Genomic DNA, 25,545 nt, shown 5'->3' with positions numbered 1-25,545 from the left:
ACATGGCTCTATCGCACGATCTCATAGAGGAAAGATGGTCATTTTTCCTAAATGCCCTGTAGCCCCTTGTTTATTGATGTGGCGCGCAACACCCCATAAACAAGACTCTACCAGACACGGCTCGTAGACACTTCGTAGGACTGAACTGCTCTGATACCACTTCTGTCACGACCCAGCTAGGGGCCGTGACGGGTACCCGGGGCTGACCACACAGCACCGCTCGTTCTACTACTCATCATAAGCCTCTTTTTTCGTTCATAAACTCATAATCATAAGAAAATCATTTTTATTAAGGAACATAAATACTTTTATATACATAAGCCCATTGGCTATCAAAAGATAATGTACACATATCTACATATATATAGTAGTGACCTTGTGAGACCATATAACCTACACATACGTATCTATGAGCCTCTACTAGAGTACTAAACATATGGATGGGACAAGACCCCGTCGTGCCAAAAATACTTATACATATATATATACACAAAAGTATAGACCTGATTAGCACTTCCGGAATGATGGAGTGCTTCTGCAAATCTGCTGATAGCTCCTAAAGGTCTGCGCCGTCTCCCTGTCTACCTGTGGGCATGAACACAGCGTCCAAAGAAAATGGACGTCAGTATGTAAGGCATGAATGAAACAAACATAATAGAGAAATCATAAATCATGAGGTTAAGGCAAAACCTGCGCGACCTTTAAGGATGAATGCATTTCATACATATATCACATATACATAATCGTCGTACATGTACCATCATAGCGTATACATCATCATGTCATGTAATTCATCGTCGTAGTACCGTAGCTTCTCATACACATAAAACATTATCCGTATTCAGCCACGTAGGGCTCGAAAACATCCGTATTCGGCCACGTGGTGGCTCGACAGTATCCGTATTCGGCCACATAGTGGCTTGACAATATCACATACATATCTTCCGTATTCAGCCACATAGTGGCTCGACCATATCACATGCATCATACAAGGATCAATATATCTCATCATTATCATTGCCATCACATACATCTCATAAGCTTATCGTAACCTTTCATTAATGCACACATTAAAATTTAAAGACAATCTATGAAAATCATATCATATTCGTAGCACGAATTTCGTATAAATATCGTTTGATAGTCTTTTATAATCTTTGGGCTTAAGCTCGTCATTTCCATTATCATTTCTATAGCATATCTCTTACCTTTATCTCACATGAAATCCTTTAAGAACATAGACTTGTAGTTTCTCGAAACATTGGTCATAGGACATGCATTGAGGCTTATGAACAATCAATCACACTGTCGGGGTGACGTAAGGTCAAGAGCCCCCTCTTACATTATAGAGCATTCATAGGTACTCCGCCTCACCTTGAAGGAATTAGTATATAAGGTAAGTGTATACATCCAGCATTACCAATAGATCGTATTTAATGTCTTTAGCTTTGTTTAAACATTATACCATGAACTCTAGAATATTTAGTCTTAAGCTTATCATCTCCGTTATCGTGCTCATAACATGTCTCTTATTCTTATCTCACGTGGCTATCCATGAACATAGGCTCTTGGTTCCGGAATATAAGGAAGCCATGGAAATGTAGGGAAACAATATCATATCATAGGATTCATGCCTTGGAAAGAAAGGACTAGCCTTACATACCTTTTCCTTTAGCTATTCTACCGCTTGATCGTTCCTCTTCAATATTCGCGTCTTTACCTTCAAGAGAATTCACATCAACGTCAGTTAATCGACTATAAGAACGCGTGACTATTTCTAGGGAAAATTGGGCAGCATTTCCTTCGTTTATACAACTCTTCCCATATTCTATATCGGCTCTCAAATATTCATAACAACATTCTCAGTATGATAGACAACACTCATCATTGGTTTACAATATCCGTATTTCATAATTTGTCTTCAATTTCTCCATAATCATGGCCATGGTCCATTGTTGCATATTTCTCACATAGGATACTTATTCCATGTTCTAAATGTCATTCATAGCATTTTTATAATCACAATTTATCAATGATCATGGCTCAATTTAACTATCATCCAACCATGACACTATTCACTCATTAATGACCCATTTCTTACATCCTTCTATAATCCAAGTGTTTCAAATCTTCTATACCCTAAATAACATGTAAAGGCCATAAAACTTACCTTAGATGTTGTAGGAACAAGCCTTGAGTGTTATTGTTCTTCTTGCACCCAAAACCCTAGTTTGCTTCTCTTGAAATCTCTTAACTTGGATGAACCTTGATGGGTCTCATACACTTAATTCACTTAGATTTTTGATATTGATCCGTGATTTCCTTTGTTTTCTTGTAAGTGAAGAGTGGAGAGTATTCTAGAGGTTTCTAGAGAGAAATGTCATGGAGATGAAATGAATTTTATGAGCTTGGGTCTCCTTTTAATGACTTAAAATCTGATCCGGAATGAACAGTAGCTGAAGTGTACAGTGGTCATAAACCCAGTTTACGGTCCGTATTCCAGTTTACGGGCCGTATTTCGTGGTCGTATTTAAGCATATCAAAACCAGAAAGATAGGCTGAGGATAATGGTGATTTACGATCGCAGTTTACGGGCCGTATTTTAATTTACGGTCCGTATTCCAAGTCGTATTTAACCATTTGAACATTTAGCAGAAAGTTGAAGTTTTGTAAGTTAGAATACAACCTAGCAGTTTACGGGCCGTATACCACTTTACGGTCCATATTTCATTTTACGACCGACTGACTAAAATGTAAATCTGCAACTTTCTTTCTTTTTTTTCTTTTTTTTTTCTTGTTTTTTTCACATTTTCAAAACCTATGATTGGTCATTTTGGAGCATAACCTATCTCTTATTACAATTGCCTTTGAGATCTTACTTATGGTCGTCAAACGTCATTCCCTTCTTATTCAAACCTCATATACCCGTAGTCTTCGTTAGTCTATTCGTTGTACGTTCACGGGGAAATTTCCGAGGTGTAACAATAGCTTACTATCGTGTTTCCTCATATATAATACTTATTTCATGGTCTAAATGTCATTTATAACGTATTCATAATCATAACACTCCAATATTCATTATCCAACCCAACTACCATCCAACCATGGCACTATTCACTCATGAATAACCCATTTCCTATGTCTTTCTACAATTCAACTATTTTAACATTCCAATACCTTAAACAACATGGTTTAGTCATGAAAATTACCTTAGATGATAGTTGAACAAGCTTTGAATGGAATTACCCCTTTAGCACCAAAAACCTACTTCACTTCCTTTGGGTTTTCTTGAGACAGATGAACTTTAGCTAGGTTTTACACACTTTGTCTCATGGATTTGGTGTTATTGATCATAGATTTCCTTTGATTTTCTTGTAATGAAGAGTAGAGAGTACTTTAGAGGTTTCTAGAGAGAAATGTCTTGGAGACGAAATGAATTTAATGAGCTTGGGTCTCCTTTTAATGACTTAAAATGTGATCCGGAATGAAGAGTAGCTGAGGTGTACAGTGGTCGTAAACCCAGTTTACGGTCCTTATTCCAGTTTACGGGCGGTATTTCGTGGTCGTATTTAAGCATATCAAAAACCAGAAAGGTAAGCTGGAGGTCATGGTGATTTACGGTCACAGTTTACGGTCCGCATTTCGATTTACGGTCCGTATTCCAAGTCGTATTTAATCATTTGAATATTTAGCAGAAAGTTGAAGTTTTGTATGTTGAAATACGACATGGTGTTTTACGGGCCGTATACCACTTTACGGTCCGTATTTCATTTTACGACCGACTGGCCAAAAACGCAAATTTGCAACTTTTCACATTCTCAAAACCTATTATTAGTCATTGTGGGGCATAACCTCTCTCTTATTGCAATTACCTTGGAAATCTTACTCAAGGTCGTCAATCGCCGTTCCCTTCTTATTAAAACACCATATACTCGTATTCTTCGTTAGTCTATTCGTTGTGCGTTCACGGGGAAATTTCCGAGGTGTAACACTCTTCCCCCCTTTTGGAACATTCGGCCTTGAATGTTAAGTCATCGGGGATTCTAGAAAAAATTTGCCAGAGCTTCCCCTGTAATATGGCACTACTATCCTGTTATCTCAACCCATAATATCATTGCCTCACAGGGCTTCATCACAATAGCGACATATCTATGGCCACACACGACCAAAAGCATGAAAAGTAAGCATATATATACCTTATATCATTGACGCTTCTTCTTGAATTTCTTATGGGGTTTGAAATAAATGCGGGTACTTGAACTTCATACTCTCTTCCGCTTCCCAAGTTATTTCTTCCCAGTTATTGTTTTGCCACAAAACTTTAACTGAAGCTACCTCTTTATTTTGGAGTCTTCGCATTTGCCCGTATAGAATAGCAATAGGCACTTCTTCATAGGTTAGCTTTCTGTTACTTGCACATCATCTATCGGGACAATCTTTGTGCGATCTCCAACACACTTGCGGAGCATCAAAACATGGAAGACTGGGTGGACTAGTTCGAGCTCCGGAGGCAAGTCCAATTCATAGGCGACATGACCCACCTTGCGGATAATTTTATAGGGTCCAATATATGTAGGACTTAACTTCCCTCTCTTACCAAATCTCATCACCCCTTTCATTGGCGACACTTTCAAAAATACCCAATCATCAACCTGAAATTCCAAGTCTCGTCATCGATTGTCTGCATAAGACTTTTGGCGACTTTGGGCTGTTAGTAATCGATCTCGGATCACCTTAACTTTTTCAACCGCTTGCTGGATCAATTCAGGGCCTACTAGTTGCGCTTCTCCTATTTCGAACCATCCGATTGGGGATCTACATTTCCTCCCATATAGAGCTTCATATGGAGCCATTTGAATACTAGAATGGTAACTATTATTATATGCAAATTCAATAGCGGTAAATGATTGTCCCAACTTCGACCGAAATCCAGTACACATGCTCGTAGCATATCTTCCAGGGTCTGAATAGTACACTCGGCTTGTCTATCGGTCTGCGGATGAAAGGCCGTGCTAAGCTTCACTTGAGTGCCTAGACCTTCTTGAAAGGACTTCCAAAACTTTGTTGTAAACTGTGCTCCTCTATCTGTGATAATGGATAATGGTATACCATGGAGGCGCACGATTTCCTTGAGGTACAACCTCGCATAATCTTCAGCTGAGTATGTAGTCCTTACTGGAAGAAAATGGGCTGCTTTCGTCAATCTATCCACGATCACCCATATAGAATCATATTTGCCGCGGGAACGAGGTAATCCCACAATGAAATCCACGTTGATTACTTCCCATTTCCAAGTAGGGATCTCCGTTGCTTGCAATAAGCCTCCTGGCTTTTGGTGTTCAACTTTTACTTGTTGGCAATTTCGACACTGTGCTACAAATTCCGCTATGTCTCTTTTCATGCCATCCCACCAATATATTAACTTAAGATCATGATACATTTTGGTGGTACCTGGTTGAATAGAATACCGGGAACAATGTGCTTCTTCTATAATTCGTCGGCACAATTCTTCTACATTCGGCACACATAGCCTGCCTCGGTGTCTAAGAATCCCATCCATAGAAACTTCAAATGAAGACTTCTCTTTTCTATAAGATGTGTCTCTGTAACGACACAATTGAGGATCTTCATATTGTCGTTCTTTCACTTCCATGTCCAAGGACGAAATTGTGGGTTCATTAATACTAATCCCCACATTACCCGAATCGATTACACGTACTCCAAGGTTAGCTAGTTGGCGGAGCTCATGCACCATCTCTTTCTTTTCCTGAGGGACTTCACATGAACTGCCCGTTGGTCGTCGGCTAAGCGCATCGGCTACTACATTCGCTTTTCCAGGGTGGTACAAAATGTTCACATCATAATCCTTTAACAATTCCAACCACCGCCTCTGTCGCAGGTTCAACTCCTTTTTCTTGAAAATGTATTGAAGACTTTTGAGATCTGTATAGATATCAACATGCACACCATACAGATAATGCCTCCATATTTTGAAGGCATGAATAACCGCAACCAATTCGAGATCATGAGTTGGATAATTCTTTTCATGTTTCCGTAATTGTCTCGAAGCATATGCAATAACTTTACCATGCTGCATCAATTCGCATCCTAGTCCGACACCGGAAGCGTCACAATACACAACATAGCCATCCGATCCTTCTGGGAGTGTTAAGACCAGAGCTGAGGTCAATCTGCCTTTCAATTCTTGGAAACTGCGCTCACAAGCATCATTCCACTGAAATTTGGCTGACTTCTGGGTTAGCTTCGTCAATGGGGCTGATATAGATGAAAAGCCCACTACGAATCTTCTATAATAACCTGCCAAACCCAGAAAACTACGAACTTCTGTAGGCGTTGCATGCCTTGGCCAAGTCTTCACAGCTTCAATTTTCTGAGTGTCGACTCAAATGCCATCATCTGAAATAATATGGCCCAGAAATGTTACAGAATTTAGCCAAAACTCGCACTTTGAAAATTTTGCATATAATACTCGGGCTCGAAGAATGCCAAGAAAAATTCGAAAATGATCTGTATGTTCTGATTATGTGCGAGAGAACCCCAGAATATCATCAATAAATATTGTTACACCTCAGAAATTTTCCGCGAGCCTACAATGAATAGACCAATGAACGGTATGAGTGTACGATATTCTACTAAGTAGGAAATCACTAATTATGAATTTTTGGAAATAAGAAAGTTGCGAAATTTTATTCCAGCCCAGTGGTCGTAAAGTGATTTACGGCCCGTAAAGTGATTTATGGACCGTAAAGTGCCATCGTCCTTCAACATTTCAAAAATTTCGACTTTCTGTTAAATGTTGAAATGGTAAAATACGACCCAGAATACGGACCGTAAATCGAAATACGACTCGTAAACTGAGTCGTAAACTGCCATGATCTCTAGCCAACCTTTCTGTTTCTGATATGCTTAAATACGACCGTGGAGGACGGACCGTAAAACAGTATACAGTCCGTAAACTGTGGCTTACGACCACTGTACACCCCGACTGTTGTTCATTAAAAATCAGATTTTGAGTATTAAAAAGGGACCCTAACCTCATTTTATTTCATTTCTCATCTCCACAATTCAAGAACACTCTAGAATATTCTCCAAACACTTCATCCAATAGAATCAAAGGAACATCAAGATCAACAACATTAAATCCATGAAGCCAAGTGTATGAAACTCAAGTGAAGTTCATCCAAACCAAGAAATCTCAAAGGAGGTGAAGTAGGGTTTGGTGAAAGAGGAAGGAATTCCACTCTAGACTTATTCCACCATCATCCAAGGTAAGTTTCATGACCATTTTATTTTGTTTAAGGTATTGGAAGGTTAAGATACCCGAATTGTAGAAGAACATAGCAAATGGGTCTTTCAAGAGTGAATAGTGTCATGAGTGAGTGGTAGTTGAATTGAATCATGAATGTTAGTATAGTTGATCATGAGCTTTACGCATGTACTATAATAATATGAGCATGTCATGATAATATTACATCGCGCCTAGTTGGCTGGGCAGTCACCCCTAAGGCGGGCAGCTATACGGATACAACATGACCATTTGGCATGGGCAGACACCAATAGTGGGCGGCATGAGATGGTACCCCGGACGCGGGAGGCCTGTTATTGATTATTACACTGTTCCATTTTGGATGGGCAGCTTACGTATTATGCATATATGATATGATGATGAGTATGATTAAGACAACATGCATTACTTCTCTTATGATTGTCATTCAGATCCAGATGTTTCATATTGATGTTCTCATTATATTATTGTTGTCTTCCTTCGTTGTTTATGCCTCTCATGCTCAGTACAATATTCGTACTGACGTCAGTTTTCTTTGGACGCTGTGTTTCATGCCCACATGTAGACAGGGAGGTGAGCTTGATGCAGATTCTTAGTAGCTGTCAGCTGATTGAGAGCACTCCATTATTCAGAGGTGCTTGTGATTCTCCTTTTGGTATATATGAATATTTTGGGCACGACAGAGTCTTGTTCCATCTATATATATACAGTCTGTCAGTAGAGGCTCGTAGATACGCACTGTGGATTAGATGTTCTCACAAAATGTTATTATATGTATATATTATTTTGATGGCTGAGAGGCAAATGTATATAAAGCATTTATATTTCTATCTAAAATATGCTTTCCCTATAATTCGCGTATGAAGTAGATAAAAGGGCCTTAAGTGAGTAAGATGAGTGGTAGAGTGAGTGGTGCTCGGTGGCTAGCCCCGGGTACCCGTCGCGGCTCCTAGCTGGGTCGTGACAAAAGTTGTATCAGAGCAGTTCGTCCTAGGAAGTGTCTACGAGCCGTGTCTAGTAGAGTCTTGTTTATGGTGTGTTGCGCGCCACGCTAATAAACAAGAGGCTACAGGGCATTTAGGAAAAATGAGCATCCTTCTTCTTATGAAATCGTGTGATAGAGCCATGCGTAAGATTTTATCCTCCCTAATAGTGTGTTGTGGTTTCAGAATGCCGCCAAAGGGAAGCGCTACAGCTTCCCAGAAGGGCAAAGTTACGACAAAAATACGGGCGGAAAGAAAGCCTCTGATGAATGTAGAAGAGGGCGAATCACAAAATGAGGCCCCGCCCTATGTTGAAGAGCAAGGAGGAGCCTCGGCTCCGATTCCTCCAGCGGGTGCTTCTGGTCAACAAGTGACTGAGGCCATACATTTATTGACCCAATTGGCTGCCGCCCAGGCACAACGACAGAATGCGGGCTCGAGTGATCGTTCAGCTAGCACGAGAGCTCGTGATTTTATTACCTTAAATCCTCCGGAATTCTTTGGGTCGAAACCGGATGAAGATCCACAAAACTTCATTGATGAGATGTTGAGGACCTTAAAGATTATTCATGCCTCCGAGACCGAATCCGTGGAGTTGGCTTCTTATAGACTCCGCGATGTGGCGGTATTTTGGTACAACAACTGGGTAGCATCAAGGGGAGAGAACGCGCCTCCTCCGGTTTGGTAAGAATTTGTGGATGCTTTTATTCGTCATTATTTGCCACCCGAGGTTCGCCGAGCTAGAGAGAACAGGTTCTTGAATCTAAAGCAAGGAAGCATGAGTGCTCGGGAATATAGCTTGCAATTTAATTCTTTGTCCAGGTATGCCCCGACTATAGTGGCCAACATGGGGGATCGAGTGCATAGGTTTGTGAGTGGTGTGAGACCACATTTATTCAAATATTGCTTGACAGCCTCATTGCAGGACGGGATGGACATTTCCCGTATACAAGCCCATGCTCAGAATTTGGAGGGACGACAGCCACCGCAAAGGAGTGATCGTGATACTGACAGGAGACAAGGTAAGAGGGATAGATCTATGGCAGCTAGCAGTGAGTAGAGAGGGGGACCGAGACAGACGTATTCTAGGCATTCAGGCCAGTCAGCGACTAGTGCGCCTTCCAGATTTCCACCTAGGAGGTTTGACTATTCTTTCCGGTCAGGACAGGGCCAGAGTTCGAGGGCCTCGGATTTTCAATCCAGTGGGGATTTTAGTCAGAGGGGACCCCCAGTACCGCGGTGCAGCTAGTGCGGTAGACTACATTTCGGACAGTGTCGTCGAGGTTTGGACGCCTGCTATGCCTGCGGTAAAGTTGGCCATATGATGAGAGATTGTCCCTCGATAAGAGATAGAGCCGGGACTCAGCCCACAGGTTCAGCAGCGGGTTCTTCTTCGGTACGCCCGACAACACCGATTCCTCAAACTTCAGCAGGTAGAGGTAGTGGCAGAGGGGGCACATTTACTTCAGGTGTCGTTCAGCCCCGCGTATATGCTTTAGCCGGGCGACAGGACCTTGAGTCTTCCCAGATGTCGTCACAGGTACATTAACTATATTTTACCGTGTTGTATATGATTTGATCGATCCGGGTTCTACGTTATCTTATGTTACTCCGTATGTTGCTGAGTGTATTGGGGTGAAACCCGAGCCAATTAGACCTTTTGAGGTATTCACTCCGGTTGGTGATCCGGTAATAGCGAGGAAAGTGTACAAAAATTGTGTAGTTATCATATGTAATCGCCGAACAAAAGCTGATTTGATTGAGCTGGAAATGCTTGATTTTGACGTAATTATGGGTATGGATTAGTTGGCCTCATGCTATGCTAATGTCGATTGTCGGATGAAGATGGTTCGATTTCAATTCCCGGGAGAGCCTGTGCTTGAGTGGAAGGGTAATACAGCTTCTCCAAAAGGTAGGTTTATTTCCTACCTTAAGACAAGGAAGATGATAGCCAAGGGATACATTTACCATCTAGTTCGAGTTCATGATACCGAGGCAGAGCCACCAACTTTTCAATCAGTTCTGGTAGTGAATGAATTTCCAGATGTGTTTCCAGACGAACTTCCAGGTATTCCTCCAGAAAGAGAGATTGATTTTGCCATCGATGTGTTGCCGGACACCCAGCCTATTTCTGTTCCTCCTTATCGAATGGCTCCGGCAGAATTGAAAGAGCTAAAGGCGCAGTTGAAAGACTTACTCGAGAAGGTTTCATTAGGCCTAGTTCATCACCGTGGGGAGCACCGGTATTATTCGTAAGGAAGAAAGACGATTCTCTACGAATGTGTATCGATTACAGGCAGTTGAACAAGGTGACGGTGAAGAACAAATATCCTCTTCCAAGGATTGATGACTTATTCGATCAATTGCAAGGTGCCAAATGGTTTTCTAAAGTATATTTACGATTAGGTTATCATCAGGGGAGAGTTAGAGAAGCGGACATTCCCAAAACAGCTTTCAGGACGAGATATGGCCACTATGAATTCCGAGTGATGTCGTTTGGGTTGACTAACGCTCCGGCAGTTTTCACGAATCTAATGAACAATGTGTTCAGGCCACTCTTGGACTTGTTTATGATAGTATTTATTGATGATATTCTGGTATATTCTCGCACAGAATCGGATCATGCAGACCATTTAAGAATTGTTCTTGGCATTCTTCGAGCTCGGGAATTATATGCGAAATTTTCAAAGTACGAGTTCTGGCTAAATTTCGTGACATTTCTGGGCCATGTTATTTCGGATGATGGCATTCGTGTCGACACTCAGAAGATTGAAGCTGTGAAGACTTGGCCAAGGCCTACGACACCCACGGAAGTTCCTAGTTTTCTGGGTTTAGCTGGCTATTATAGAAGATTCGTAGAGGGCTTTTCATCTATTTCAGCTCCATTGACGAAGCTAACCCAGAAGTCGGCGAAATTTCAGTGGAATGACACTTGCGAGTGTATTTTTCAAGAGTTGAAAGACAGATTGACTTCAGCTCCAGTGTTAACACTTCCCGAAGGGCTGGATGGCTATGTCGTGTATTGTGATGCCTCCGGTGTGGGACTAGGATGTGTATTAATGCAACATGGGAAGGTTATTGCATATGCTTCGAGATAGTTGCGGAGACATGAACAGAATTATCCAACTCATGATCTCGAATTGGCCGAGGTTATTCATACGTTGAAGATATGGAGACATTATTTGTATGGTGTGCACGTTGATATCTATACGGACCACAAAATCCTCCAATATATTTTTAAGCAAAAGGAGTTGAACCTGCGACAGAGGCGGTGGTTAGAATTGTTGAAAGACTATGACGTGAATATTTTGTACCATCCCAGAAAAGCAAACGTAGTAGTCGACACGCTCAGCCGCCGATCAATGGGCAGTCTATGTGAAATCCCTCCGGGAAAGAAAGATATGGTTCATCAGCTCCACCAACTAGCTAATCTTGGAGTACGTGTAATGGATTCGGGTGATGCAGGAATTAGCATCAATGATCCCACAGTTTCATCTTTGAATATAGAAGTGAAAGAACGACAATATGAAGATCCACAAATGTGTCATTACAGCAATGTCTCTCGTGAAAATGAGAAGTCTCCATTCGAAGCCTCCGTAGATGGAGTCCTTAGATATCGAGGCAGGCTATGTGTGTCGGATGTAGTAGAATTACACCAACGGATTCTAGAGGAAGCACACTATTCTCGGTACTCTATTCATCCAGGTGCAACCAAGATGTATCATGATCTCAAACTGCTATATTGGTGGGATGGCATGAAACGAGACATAGCAGAATTTGTAGCCCAATGCTTAAATTGCCAGCAAGTGAAAGCAGAACATCAGAAGCCAGGGGGATTATTGCAAGCAATGGAAATTCCTAAGTGGAAATGGGAAATCATTAATATGGATTTTATTGTGGATTACCCCGTTCATGGGGGAAATATAATGATTCTATATGGGTGATCGTGGACAGACTCACAACAGCAGCTCATTCCTCCCAGTTAGAACCACGTATTCGGCAGAAGATTATGCCAGGTTGTATTTAAAAGAAATCGTGCGACTCCATGGAATTCCACTAGCCATTATTACAGACAGAGGGGCACAGTTTACAACCAAGTTTTGGCAGTCTTTTCAAGAAGGTCTAGGTACTCAAGTTAAGCTTAGCACGGCATTTCATCCACAGACCGATGGACAAGCCGAACGCACTATTCAGACTTTGGAGGATATGCTACGAGCATGTGTGTTGGATTTTGGCGGTAGTTGGGATGAGCATTTACCTGTTATTGAATTTGCCTATAACAATAGCTACCATTCCGGTATTCAAATGGCTCCATATGAAGCTTTGTATGGAAGGAAATGCAGATCCCCGATTGGATAGTTTAAAATAGGAGAAACACAATTGATAGGCCCCGAATTGATTCAGCAAGCGGTAGAAAAAGTTAAGGTGATCCGAGATTGATTGCTAACAGCCCAGAGCCGCCAAAAGTGTTATGCAGATAATCGCCAACGAGATCTGGAATTTTAGGTCAATGATTGGGTATTCTTGAAAGTATCGCCAATGAAAGGGGTAATGAGATTCGGTAAAAAGGGGAAGTTGAGCCCACGATATATTGGACCTTATGAAATTATCCGTAAGGTGGGTCGTGTAGCCTACGAATTGGACTTGCCTTCAGAGCTTGAGTCAGTGCACCAAGTTATTCATGTATCGATGCTCCGCAAGTGTATTGGAGACCCTACAAGAATAGGTTCGGTTCATGATGTCCAAGTGACAGAACATCTGACATATGAAGAAGTGCCTGTTGCCATTTTAGATAGACAGGTGCGAAGACTTCGAAATAAAGACGTAGCATCGATCAAAGTTTTATGGCGAAACAACAATTTGGAAGAAATTACTTGGGAAACGGAGGAGAATATGAAAGCCAAATATCCGCATTTATTCCAATCGACAGAAGGGGTTCATGATGATACGCCGAGACTATAAGGTATGTATGCTTACTTTTTATGTTCTTGGTCGTGTGTGGCCATAGATGTGTTGATATTGTGATGTAGCCCTGTGAGGCGATGATATTGTGGGCCGTTGTGACAGGTTGGTAGCGCCAGATTACAGAGGAAACTCTGGAAAAAATTTCGTAGAATCCCAAGTGTTTAACATTCGAGGACGAATGTTCCAAAAAGGGGGGGAGAATGTTACACCTCGGAAATTTTTCGCGAGCCTACAATGAATAGACCAATGAAGGGTATGAGTGTGTGATGTTTTACTAAGTAGGGAATGACTAATTATGAATTTTTGGAAATAAGAAAGTTGCGGAATTTTATTCCAGCCTAGTGGTCGCAAAGTGATTTACGGCCCGTAAAGTGATTTACGAACCGTAAAGTGCCATCGTCCTTCAACATTTCAAAAATTTTGACTTCCTGTTAAATGTTGAAATGGTAAAATACGACCCAGAATATGGACCGTAAATCGAAATACGGCCCGTAAACTGAGTCGTAAACTGCCACGATCTCCAGCCAACCTTTCTATTTCTGATATGCTTAAATACGACCGTGGAGGACGGACCGTAAAACAGTATGCGGTGGTCCGTAAACTGTGGTTTACGACCACTGTACACCCCGACTGTTGTTCATTAAAAATCAGATTTTGATTATTAAAAAGGGACCCTAACCTCATTTTATTTCATTTCTCATTTCCACAATTCAAGAACACTCTAGAATATTCTCCAAAAACTTCATCCAAGAGAATCAAAGGAACATCAAGATCAACAACATTAAATCCATGAAGCCGAGTGTATGAAACTCAAGTGAAGTTCATCCAAACTAAGAAATCTCAAAGGAGGTGAAGTAGGGTTTGGTGAAAGAGGAAGGAATTCCACTCTATACTTATTGCACCATCATCCAAGGTAAGTTTTATGACCATTTTATGTTGTTTAAGGTATTGGAAAGTTAAGATACCCGAATTGTAGAAGAACATAGGAAATGGGTCTTTCAAGAGTGAATAGTGTCATAAGTGAGTGGTAGTTGAATTGAATCATGAATGTTAGTATGTTGTGAGTATGAATATGTTATAAATTACATGTAGACCATGAGATAAGTGTGATACATGGGAAAATATGATAGCGAACCCAAAACCATAAATGTGGGGAAAAATGAAGAGAAATGGTGGATCATGGCCATTGTATATGAATGATAATTGTGATTTGCTATATTATGATTGTTATTGTGGGTGATTGGGAGTTGATATGTAATACGGGAAAAGTAGTATAAACAAAGGAAATGCTGCCCAATTTTCTCGAGAAATAGTAGTGCGTTCTTATAGTTGGTTAACTAACGATCGTACGAATCCTCTTTTTGAAGGTAGAGGCGTGACATTTAAGGAGAATAAGCAAACGCTAAATTACTTAAACGACAAAGGTTTGTGAGGCTAGTCCCTTCCTTCTAATGGCATGAATCCTATAACATAAATTCCTTTCCTCTTCATGAGTTCATGTATTCCGAAGAAAGCTAAAAAGCCTATATCTATAAATGTCTATATGAGATAAGAGATATAATACTAAGATGCCATAATGATGAAGATGCTATTGATTACCCACACTCACCTTATGTGCTAATTCCTTCAAGGTGAGGCAGAATGTCAATAATTGCTCCATAATGAAATCGGGGGATCACGACCTTACGTCACTCCGATAAAGTATAGTTGATCTTGAGCTTTACGCATGTACTATAATAATATGAGCATGTCATGATAATATTACACCGCGCCTAGTTGGTCGGGCAGTCACCGCTAAGGCGGGCAGCTATACGGATACACCATGACCATTTGGCATGGGTAGACACCACTAGTGGGCGGCATTAGATCGTACCCCAGACGACAGAGGCCTGGACGCGGGCTATTGTTATTGATTATTACACCGTTCCATTATGGACGGGCAGCTTACATATTATGCATTTATTATATGATGATGAGTATGAGTAAGACAGCATGCATTACTTCTCTTATGATTGTCATTCAGATCCAGATGTTTCATATTGATGTTCTCATTATATTATTGGTGTCTTCCTTCATTGTTTATGCCTCTCATACTCAGTACAATATTCGTACTGACGTCCGTTTTCTTTGGACGCTATGTTTCATGCCCACATGTAGACAGGGAGGTGAGCTTGATCCAGATTCTTAGTAGCTGTCACCTGATTGAGAGCACTCCATTGTTCGGAGGTGCTTTTGGTATATATGCATATTTTGGGCACGACGGAGTCTTGTTCCATCTATATATATACAGTCTGCCAGTAGAGGCTCGTAGATACGGAGTGTGGGTTAGATGGTCTCACAAGATGTTATTATATGTATATATTATTTTGATGGCCAAGAGGCAAATGTATATAAAGCATTTATATTTCTATATAAAATATGCTTTCCCTATAATTCGCGTATGAAGTTGATAAAAGGTCCTTAAGTGAGTAAGATGAGTGGTAGAGTGAGTGGTGCTTAGTGGCTAGCCCCGGGTACCCGTCGCGGCCCCTAGCTGGGTCGTGACAAATACTATCACAAATAAATCCTAGAGAGGCCTGAATACATTGTTCATCAGATTCATGAACACAGCCGGAGCATTAGTCAATCCAAATGACATCACTCGGAATTCATAGTGGCCATATCTCGTTCTGAAGGCCGTTTTGGGAATATCCGCTTCTCTAACTCTCACTTGATGGTAACTTGACCTCAAATCTATTTTAGAAAACCACTTGGCACCTTGCAATTGGTCAAATAAATCATCAATCCTTGGAAGAGGATACTTGTTCTTTATCGTCACTTTGTTCAATTGCCTGTAGTCAATACACATCCGTAGAGATCCGTCTTTCTTTCTCACGAACAAAACCAGTGCTCCCCACGGTGATGAACTGGGTCTAATAAATCCTTTTTCGAGCAAATCTTTAAACTGTGCCTTTAACTCTTTCAATTCTGTCGAAGCCATTCGATACGGAGGAATAGAAATAGGCTTGGTGTCTGGCAACACATCAATGGTGAAGCCAATCTCTCTTTCTGGAGGAAAACCTGGAAGTTCGTTTGGAAACACGTCTGGGAATTCATTTACTACCGGGACTGATTGGAAAGTTGGTGTCCTTGACTCGGTGTCATGAACCCGAACTAAATGATAACTATAGCCCTTGGCTATCATCTTCCTCGCTTTAAGGTAGGAAATAAACCTACCTTTCGGTGATGCTGCATTACCCTTCCATTCAAGCACGGGCTCTCCCGGAAATTGGAATCGAACCACTTTCAATCGGCAATCAATATTAGCATAGCACGAGGCCAACCAATCCATGCCCATAATTACATCGAAATCAAACATTTCCAACTCAATCAAATCAGCTGTGGTCTGGCAATCACATATCACAACTACATAATTTTTATACACTTGCTTTGCTATCTCGGGATCACCAACCGGAGTAGATACCTCAAAAGGTTTGATTGGCTCGGGTTTCACCCCAATACAATCGGAAACATATGGAGTAATATAAGAAAGAGTACAACCCGAATCTATCAATGCATACACATCTCGGGAAAATATAAATAATGTACCTGTAACTACATCTAGGGAGGACTCAAGATCCTGCCGTCCTGCTAAGGCATATACACAGGGCTGAGTAGCACCTGAAGTAGACGCTGCCCCTCTACCTCTACCCCGACCTTCTGGCATCTGAGGAGTCTTCCCTACCGGGCGCACTGAAGAAGAGTCAGCTACTGAACTTGTAGGCTGAACTCCAACTCTACCACTCATCGACGGGCAATCTCTCATCATGTGCCCAACCTGGCCACAAGTATAACAAGCATCCAAACCCTGGCGACACTGTCCGGAATGTAATCTACCGCACTAGCTGCATCGCGGTACTGGGGTCTCCTCTTGCTATAATCTTCCCTAAACTGGGAATCTGAGGTCCTCGAACTCTGGCCCTGTCCTGGACAGAAGGAGCGATCAAACCTCCTACCTGTAAATCGAGGGGGCGCACTGGTCACTGACTGGCCTGAGTGCCTAGAATATGTCTGCCTTAATCGCCCTCTATAATCACTGCCTGCTCCCATAGATCTGGCCCTCTAACTTTGCCTCCTATCATTATCACGGTCACTTCTCTGTGGCTGTTGTCGCCCCTCTAAATTCTGAGCATGAGCCTGTGTTCGGGAAATATCCATCCCGTCTTGCAAGGAAGCTGTCAAACAATCTCTAAATAAATGTGGCCCTAGGCCACTCACAAATCAATGTACCCGATCTCCCTTGTCGGCCACCATAGCTAGGGCATATCTAGCCAAAGAATTAAATTACATGCTATACTCCCGGGCACTCATATTTCCTTGCCTCAAATTTAGAAATCTATCCACTCTAGCTCGGCGGACCTCGAGTGGCAAATAGTGTCGAATAAAAGCATCCACGAATTCTTGCCAAACCGGAGGAGGCACATTCTCTCCTCTTGATAATACCCAGTTATTATACCATAAAATTGCCACATCTCGGAGTCTATAAGATGCCAACTCCACGGATTTAGTTTCAGAGGCATGGACAATTCTCAATGTCCTCAACATCACATCTATGAAACCTTGCGGGTCCTCATTAGGCTTTGACCCGAAGAACTCCGAAGGATTTAGACTCATAAAATCACGGGCTTTGGTACTTGCTGCCCGATCACTTGAACTCGCATTTTGTCGTTGTGCCTGTGCGGCGACCAATTGGGTCAATAGATGTATGGCCTCGGTCATTTGTTGACCCGAAGCAACCGGTGGAGGAATTGGAGCTGGAGCCCCTCCTTGTCCTTCCAAATTAGGCGGGGTAGAAGAAGTAATAGACAAGGCCTCATTATGTGATTCTCCTTCTTCTATATTCATCAGAGGCTCTCTTTCTACCCGCCTCTTTGCCGTAGTCTTGCCCTTCTGGGCGGCTGTAGCTTTTCCCTTTGGCGGCATTCTGAAATCACAATACACTATTAGGGAGGATAAAATATTATGTATGGCTCTATCGCACGATCTCATAAGAAGAAAGATGGTCATTTTTCCTAAATGCCCTGTAGCCTCTTGTTTATTGGCATGGCGCGCAACACACTATAAATAAGACTCTACTAGACACGGCTCGTAGACACTTCCTAGGACTGAACTGCTCTGATACCACTTTTGTCACGACCCAGCTAGGGGCCGGGACGGGTACCCGGGCCTAGCCACCGAATACCACTCGTTCTGCTACTCAACTTACTCATTTAATGCTTCTTTTTTTTATCAATTTATACTCAAGGCATAAGAAAATTATCTTTTCATTTGAGAACATAAAATACGTTTATATGCACAAGCCTCTCGGCCATCAAAATAATATATATACATATACATAGTAGCATCTCGTGAGACCATCTAACCCACGCTGCGTATCTACGAGCCTCTACTGGAGTGCTAAACATAAGGATGGGACAAGACCCCGTCATGCCCAAAAATACATATACATGAGAATACACAAAAGAATAATCATAAGCACCTCCGGAACAATGGAGTGCTCTCAAATCAGCTGACGGCTACTACGAATCTGGGTCAAGCTCTCCTCCCTGCCTACCTGTGGGCATGAACATAGCATCCAAAGAAAACGGACGTCAGTACGAACATTGTACTGAGTATGAGAGGCATAAACAATGAAATAGAACAATGACATAAAGGAAATATCAATATGGAACATCTATATTTGACTGTCAAGTATAAAAGAACTAAGGCATGCTGTCTTACTCATACTCGTCATCATAACATATATGCATAATGTATAAGCTGCCAGCCCATATAGGTGCGGTGTAGTAATATATATAAGCTGCCCGTCCATATTGGATCGGTGTGATAATCATAACATTAGCCTGTGTCCAGGCCTCCCGCGTCCGAGGTATCATCTCATGCCGCCCACTAGTGGTGTCTGCCCATGCCATTTGGCCATGGTGTATCGTATAGCTGCCCGCCTTGGCGGTGACTGCCCGGCCAAATAGCCGCGGTGTTATATCATCATCATACATGCTCATCATAATATGCTTATCGTAACATACTTATCATAAGACATGCATAAGGCTTGACACAACTTTACTTTATCGGGGTGACGTAGGGTCGTGATCCCCCGATTTCATTATGGAGCGGTTATTGACATCCTGCCTCACCTTGACGGGAGTAGCATATAAGGTGAGTGTAAGCAATGAATAACATCATCATCATTATGGGATCATCATATCATGTCTCTTATCTTATATAGCTATTCATAAGCATAGGCTTTTAGCTTTCTGGAATATACCAACTCACGAAGAGGAAGGAAAATCATGCTAGAAGATTCATGCCGTTAGAAAGAAAGGACTAGCCTCACCTACCTTTGACGTTTAACTAAGCTACCTCTTGCTTGTTCTGCTTTAGTGCGTACGTTCTACCTTCAAGAGAATTTGTATCGAGATTAGCTAGCGATTATAAAAACGGCTTACTAGCGCTAGAGAAAATTGGACGACATTTCCTTTCGTTTATGCAACCCTTCCCATATTCTATATCAACTCTCAAACGCTCACAACAACATTCACAATATTGTAATCAACAATCATCATTTATATACATTGACCACAATCCACCATTTCTCTTCAATTTCCCCACATTTATAGTTATAGCTTACTATCGTGTTTCCTCATATATAATACATATTTCATGGTCTAAATTTCATTTATGACGTATTCATAATCACAACAATCCAACATTCATTATCCAACCCAACTACCATCCAACCATGGCACTATTCACTCATGAATGACCCATTTCCTATGTCTTTCTACAATTCAAGTATTTTAACCTTCCAATACCTTAAACAACATGGTTTAGTCATGAAACTTACCTTAGATGATAGTTGAACAAGCTTTGAAGGGAATTACTCCTTTAGCACCAAAACCCTACTTCACTTCCTTTGGGTTTTCTTGAGAGAGATGAACTTTAGCTAGGTTTTACATACTTTTTCTCATGGATTTTGTGTTATTGATCATCGATTTCCTTTTATTGTCTTGTAATAAAGAGTAGAGAGTACTCTAGAGGTTTCTAGAGAGAAATGTGGTGGAGATGAAATGAATTTAATGAGCTTGGGTCTCCTTTTAATGACTTAAAATGTGATCTGGAATGAACATAGCTGAGGTGTACAGTGGTCGTAAACCCAGTTTACGGTCCGTATTCCAGTTTACGGGCGGTATTTCGTGGTCGTATTTAAGCACATCAAAAACCAGAAAGGTATGCTGGAGGTCATGGTGATTTACGATCACAGTTTACGGTCCGTATTTCGATTTACGATCCGTATTCCAAGTCGTATTTAATCATTTGAATATTTAGCAAAAAGTTGAAGTTTTGTAAGTGGAAATACGACATGGTGGTTTACGGGCCGTATACCACTTTATGGTCCATATTTCATTTTATGACCGACTGGCCAAAAATGCAAATTTGCAACTTTTCACATTCTCAAAACCTATAATTAGTCATTGTGCGGCATAACCTATCTCTTATTGCAATTACCTTGGAAATCTTACTCAAGGTCGTCAAACGTCATTCCCTTCTTATTAAAACACCATATACTCGTATTCTTCGTTAGTCTATTCGTTGTGCATTCATGGGGAAAATTCTGAGGTGTAACAGAAACTCTGCTCACATACATCTGACCATTGGAATTTGACTTTCTTCTGAGTCAACTAAGTCAACGGAGCTGAGATAGAGGAAAATATCTCAACAAAACGCCTATAATAACCTGCTAGACCCAAGAAATGGTGGGTCTGGACCAGTTCTTAATAGCGTCAATTTTCTGAAGGTCCACCTTAACACCTTCACCTGAAATCACATGGCCTAGGAATGCCACTGACTTAACCCAAAACTCGCACTTTGAGAATTTTGCATAAAGCTCGCGATCCTTGAATGTCTGTAACACTATTCTGAGATGCTCTGCATGATCTGTCTCACTACGGGAATACACCAATATGTCATCAATAAACACAATGATGAATAAATTGAGATAAGGCTTGAAGACTCTGTTCATAAGATCCATGAAAGCTGCTGGTGCATTCGTCAACCCAAACGACATGACAAGAAATTCAAAATGACCAAAACAGGTTCTGAAAGCGGTCTTCGGAATGTCAACTTCCTTAACCTTTAACTCATGGTAGCCTGATCTGAGGTCAATCTTGGAATAACACTGAGCACCTTAAAGTTGATCAAATAGGTCATCTATTCTGGGAAGAGGATACTTATTTTTAATGGTAACCTTGTTCAACTGGCGGTAGTCTATACACATACACAAGGATCCATCCTTCTTTCGGACAAACAAGACCGGTGCGCCCCAAGGTGAGACACTTGGCCTTATAAATCCCTTATCAAGAAGATCTTTCAACTGAACTTTCAACTTCTTTAACTCTGCTGGGGCCATCCTATACGACGGAATAGATATCGGCTTAGTGCCGGGAAATAAATCAATTCCAAAGTCAATTTCCCTATCGGGAGGGACTCCGGGTAGGTCATCTGGAAAGACTTCTGGAAATTCACTGACAACTGGTACTGACTTGTCACGACCCAGCCCCGTGGGCCGCGACTGGCACCCTACCTGGGTACCCAGACCAAATCACCTAATCATTTACCAAAGCCAAACGTATTTCAGAATTCCATAAAAGTCATATCAACATAGGTTATATCAAAATATGTCTTAAGCGGTCGCAAAAATCAAAATGTCATATCGAATCCAAACGGAGCGGCGGAATAGACATCGCCGGTCATAAGTGCAAATATAAGCATAAGGGCCATTTAGGGCCATCATAACAAGCTGACCGCTATAAGACCAGAAAACAAAATCAAATAAACATACATAGGACCCTCGCCCCACATATATGACTACAGGCCTCTACGAATTCAAAACAAAGACATATGGCGAGACAGGGCCCCGCCGTACCCAAATAGTCAAATGTACAGAATGTATACATAGCAAAGGAAGTCTGTACCAAAAGTGGACTCCGAGTCAAGAAGGAGTACTCCGAAATAGCAGAGAGTGAAGCCTACAGTGGAGGATCACCAATGTCTGTACCTGCGGGCATGAAACGCAGCCCCCGAAGAAAGGGGGTCAGTACGAAATATGTACTGAGTATGTAAAGCACGGAGTACAGAAATATGAGCCAAAACTGAAAGCAAACCGGATATCAAAGGGAAGTACCAATCAGTATGTCAAAATCCGTATCAAATCATATACATACACATAATGCAAACGAAATCATGCACACGCTCAAGGACGTGGTCGCCACTTCGACGCTGGCGCCACACACAGCATAACACCAGAAGGTTTCGAATCTCCGTACATCCCCGAACACAAACATAAGTGAGCGTATCGCATCACTAGCCATATCACAGCATAACTCCAAACGGAACCCGGCCCTATGGCGAGGCCTCGGGAACCGTAACACAGCATACGGCCGAATTATCATAGGGCGCACGAATCATAACCGGCCCGGGAACCGGCGAACGAAGTCATAAGGAGGCACGAGCGGAGTCGTGAGCAAACAAATGCAAATCATATTTCAAAATAGCCTTTCAAAGCATAATGATTTCATAAGTCATTTCATAACCCAAAATAATCGAATACTTAGCCGATACGAAGGTTTATTTCATAAAATGTTTCCAAAGTGGTACGTATGGCTCAAAACAAAACTTAACATATCATAATAGTCAAAACATGATTCATAGAGGGAAGTCTCAAAGTCGAAGATCTCATATCGAAGTTCATCCAAAAAGAGAGCCCAATAGGACAAATAGGGCGTCTCGGGGTTAGCGGGCCCACCTCGAGTCAAATTGAGGTGGCGAACATAATTTACGAACATATAAAGGCCAAAAGATCATACATAATGATTTCAAAGTGACCCGATCACATTTCGATAGGTTTCGAACATTTTGTTGCATTCTAGCCAAATTAGAGCCTTTAGGCTTCGATTGAATTGAATGAATAGTAGTCGTTTTGTAGATCGGGTTTCGAGGAGCAGAAATGCTCCGGAGGTTCCAATATTCACCTAACATACTAAGACATGCCAAACGAAGAAGTGGGAAGCTTTACATACCTTATAGGCGTCTTATGCTCTCCTTAAAATCAAATCCCGTTTCGTCCAGAATCTGCAAATGGTCAAAGTTACCAATTAGAGATTCTTAAGCTTAATAATTCCCTTAACTTCATTATTGTCTACCGAAATTTCGGCAGCACTTCCCCTATATATCTAACACCCCCGAGACTTAGCTCGGCTCAATAAACATCAACAACAACAACCCAAACGTCACAAACAACATAAACCCCAACTAAATCATTCTAACTTCAATATTCTTCTTTACTATATAAGTTGGCAACTTTTTATTCAAACTTCACAATTCCAAACTTATGTCCAACTTATTGTATTCATTCACTCATTCAAGGTTATTCAAACATATTCCAATCATATTCCAAACGATGTACAAAATTTCCCGAAGTTCATTACTTTCCATATTTCATCCAAAACATCAAAAATTACGACGAACATTCTAACTCGCATTGTTTCATTCCAAATTCATTAACATCAACCATAAATCACATTTAAAGTCTTTAGCATCATAATTATACAACAATATACACAAATATACAAAAGGTATACACTTTCCCATAATACTCCGCAATCATTTCCAACTCCAATTCAATTCACTAAACATTCATTTACGTCATAAAGGTCACAACGACGCAACTAACGAACTAACAAATCAATTCCACCTTGCCTTACACACCATATGGCTCACGGCTAGCATACTAAACCCACATACACACACGGCTTCATACACATACATCAAAACTACGGAATTCTCGTCTATTATCAATCCTTAACATATTCATACCAATTCCATAACATTAGAATAGCAAAATTCATACCTTTACTTGAATTTCCGACTTGCCGCAAACGCCGCTCTTTCACCAAACTAATTGTATCACGTCGGAGAGCGCCTTGAACTTACTACAACACAAGAAGGACAAGATTTTTAGATCAAGATTGGAGGCTATAAATTTTTTTTTTCTTTTCCAAAGGGTTCAGCCGAGAGCTATCTTTTAGCTCAAAGTTGAATTGTGAATTTTTTTCTTGATAATTCCAAAGGCAATCTTGATATATATCTTCTACATGGTCACATGCATAACACATGACCGTTAAAAATGGGTCTTGGGCCTTGGCCTTTGGCCGGCCACCCCATTAATCTTGGGCCTAAATTGTTGTTCAATTTTCTTGGCCCATTTCATTAAAAGTCCCGTTTTGTAATTCCCGAAACTAATTTCCGAAATTCCAAATTTACCCTCGGCCTTCCCCAATGTCTTAGCACCAATAATTTTATAACCAACATAGTCATATCCACTAAAATCAAAATATTTCCTCATAACACACAAGTCTTAATTATTTCTCGATTTCCAATTATACGAAAACACGGAACATAACATGACTGAAGAGCTGGAGTCTGGGCATCTGCATCCCTGACTAGAACTAAGTGGTAAATATACCCCTTGGAGATCATCTTTCTGGCTCTAAGGTAAGAAATAAATCTACCCCTAGGTGCTACTGAATTACCTTTCCATTCTATAAGTTCATCGGGAAAATGAAATGTCACAGTTTTTGTTCTACAACCCACAGAGGCATAACAGGACTCTAACCAATCCATACCCATAATTACGTCAAAATCTACCATCTCTAATTCTATTAAGTCTGCTATGGTGCTGCGGTGGTAGATTAACACTGGACAACCCCTATAGATATGCCTAGCTATAACTGATTCCCCAACCGGTGTGGATACTTTGAAAGGTTTATGCAACTTTTCGGGTTCTATCCGAAATTTCTTAGCAATATACGGGGTTACATAAGATAGAGTGGATCCTGGGTCAATGAGAGCAAATACATCGAAGGTGAAGACTGATAGCATACCTGTGACAACATCTCCACGATCCTCTGTATCCTGGCGATCTGACAGTGCATACAGACGATTCTGACCACCGCCCGTATTACCGGACATTGCTGCTCCGCGCCCCTACTGGGCTTGGGAATTTCGGGGAGCTACTGAATTTGTGGACTGAGCTACATTACTGTTACTTCCGGTATTCTGTCTTGCGGACGGACAATCCCGCAGAAAATGACCCGGCTGACCATACCCAAAACAACCATCCATGCCCGAACGACAAACTCCTGAATGTCTCTTACCACAAGTGTAGCAAGTAAGGTGTTGAAAACCACGGTCGGT

The 25,545-nt window shown here is 41.3% G+C and overlaps 1 protein-coding gene across 1 annotated transcript in view; it reads right to left on the bottom strand.

The window, feature by feature from the left end:
* The window catches only part of LOC132601455 (uncharacterized), a 38,212-nt gene extending 12,892 nt beyond the window's left edge, over nucleotides 1-25,320 (bottom strand). Inside the window, exon 1 of the mRNA XM_060314535.1 lies at nucleotides 25,233-25,320. Within this exon, the coding sequence (XP_060170518.1) occupies nucleotides 25,233-25,320 (88 nt within the window). The remainder of the gene's footprint in view (nucleotides 1-25,232) is intronic.
* Between the last annotated feature and the right edge of the window lie 225 nt (nucleotides 25,321-25,545).

This window comes from Lycium barbarum, chromosome 7 (genome assembly GCF_019175385.1).
Source record: "Lycium barbarum isolate Lr01 chromosome 7, ASM1917538v2, whole genome shotgun sequence".
Taxonomy (NCBI): domain Eukaryota; kingdom Viridiplantae; phylum Streptophyta; class Magnoliopsida; order Solanales; family Solanaceae; genus Lycium; species Lycium barbarum.
Note: the sequence above shows the minus strand (reverse complement) of the source record. Positions and strands in the feature narration are given on the sequence as shown.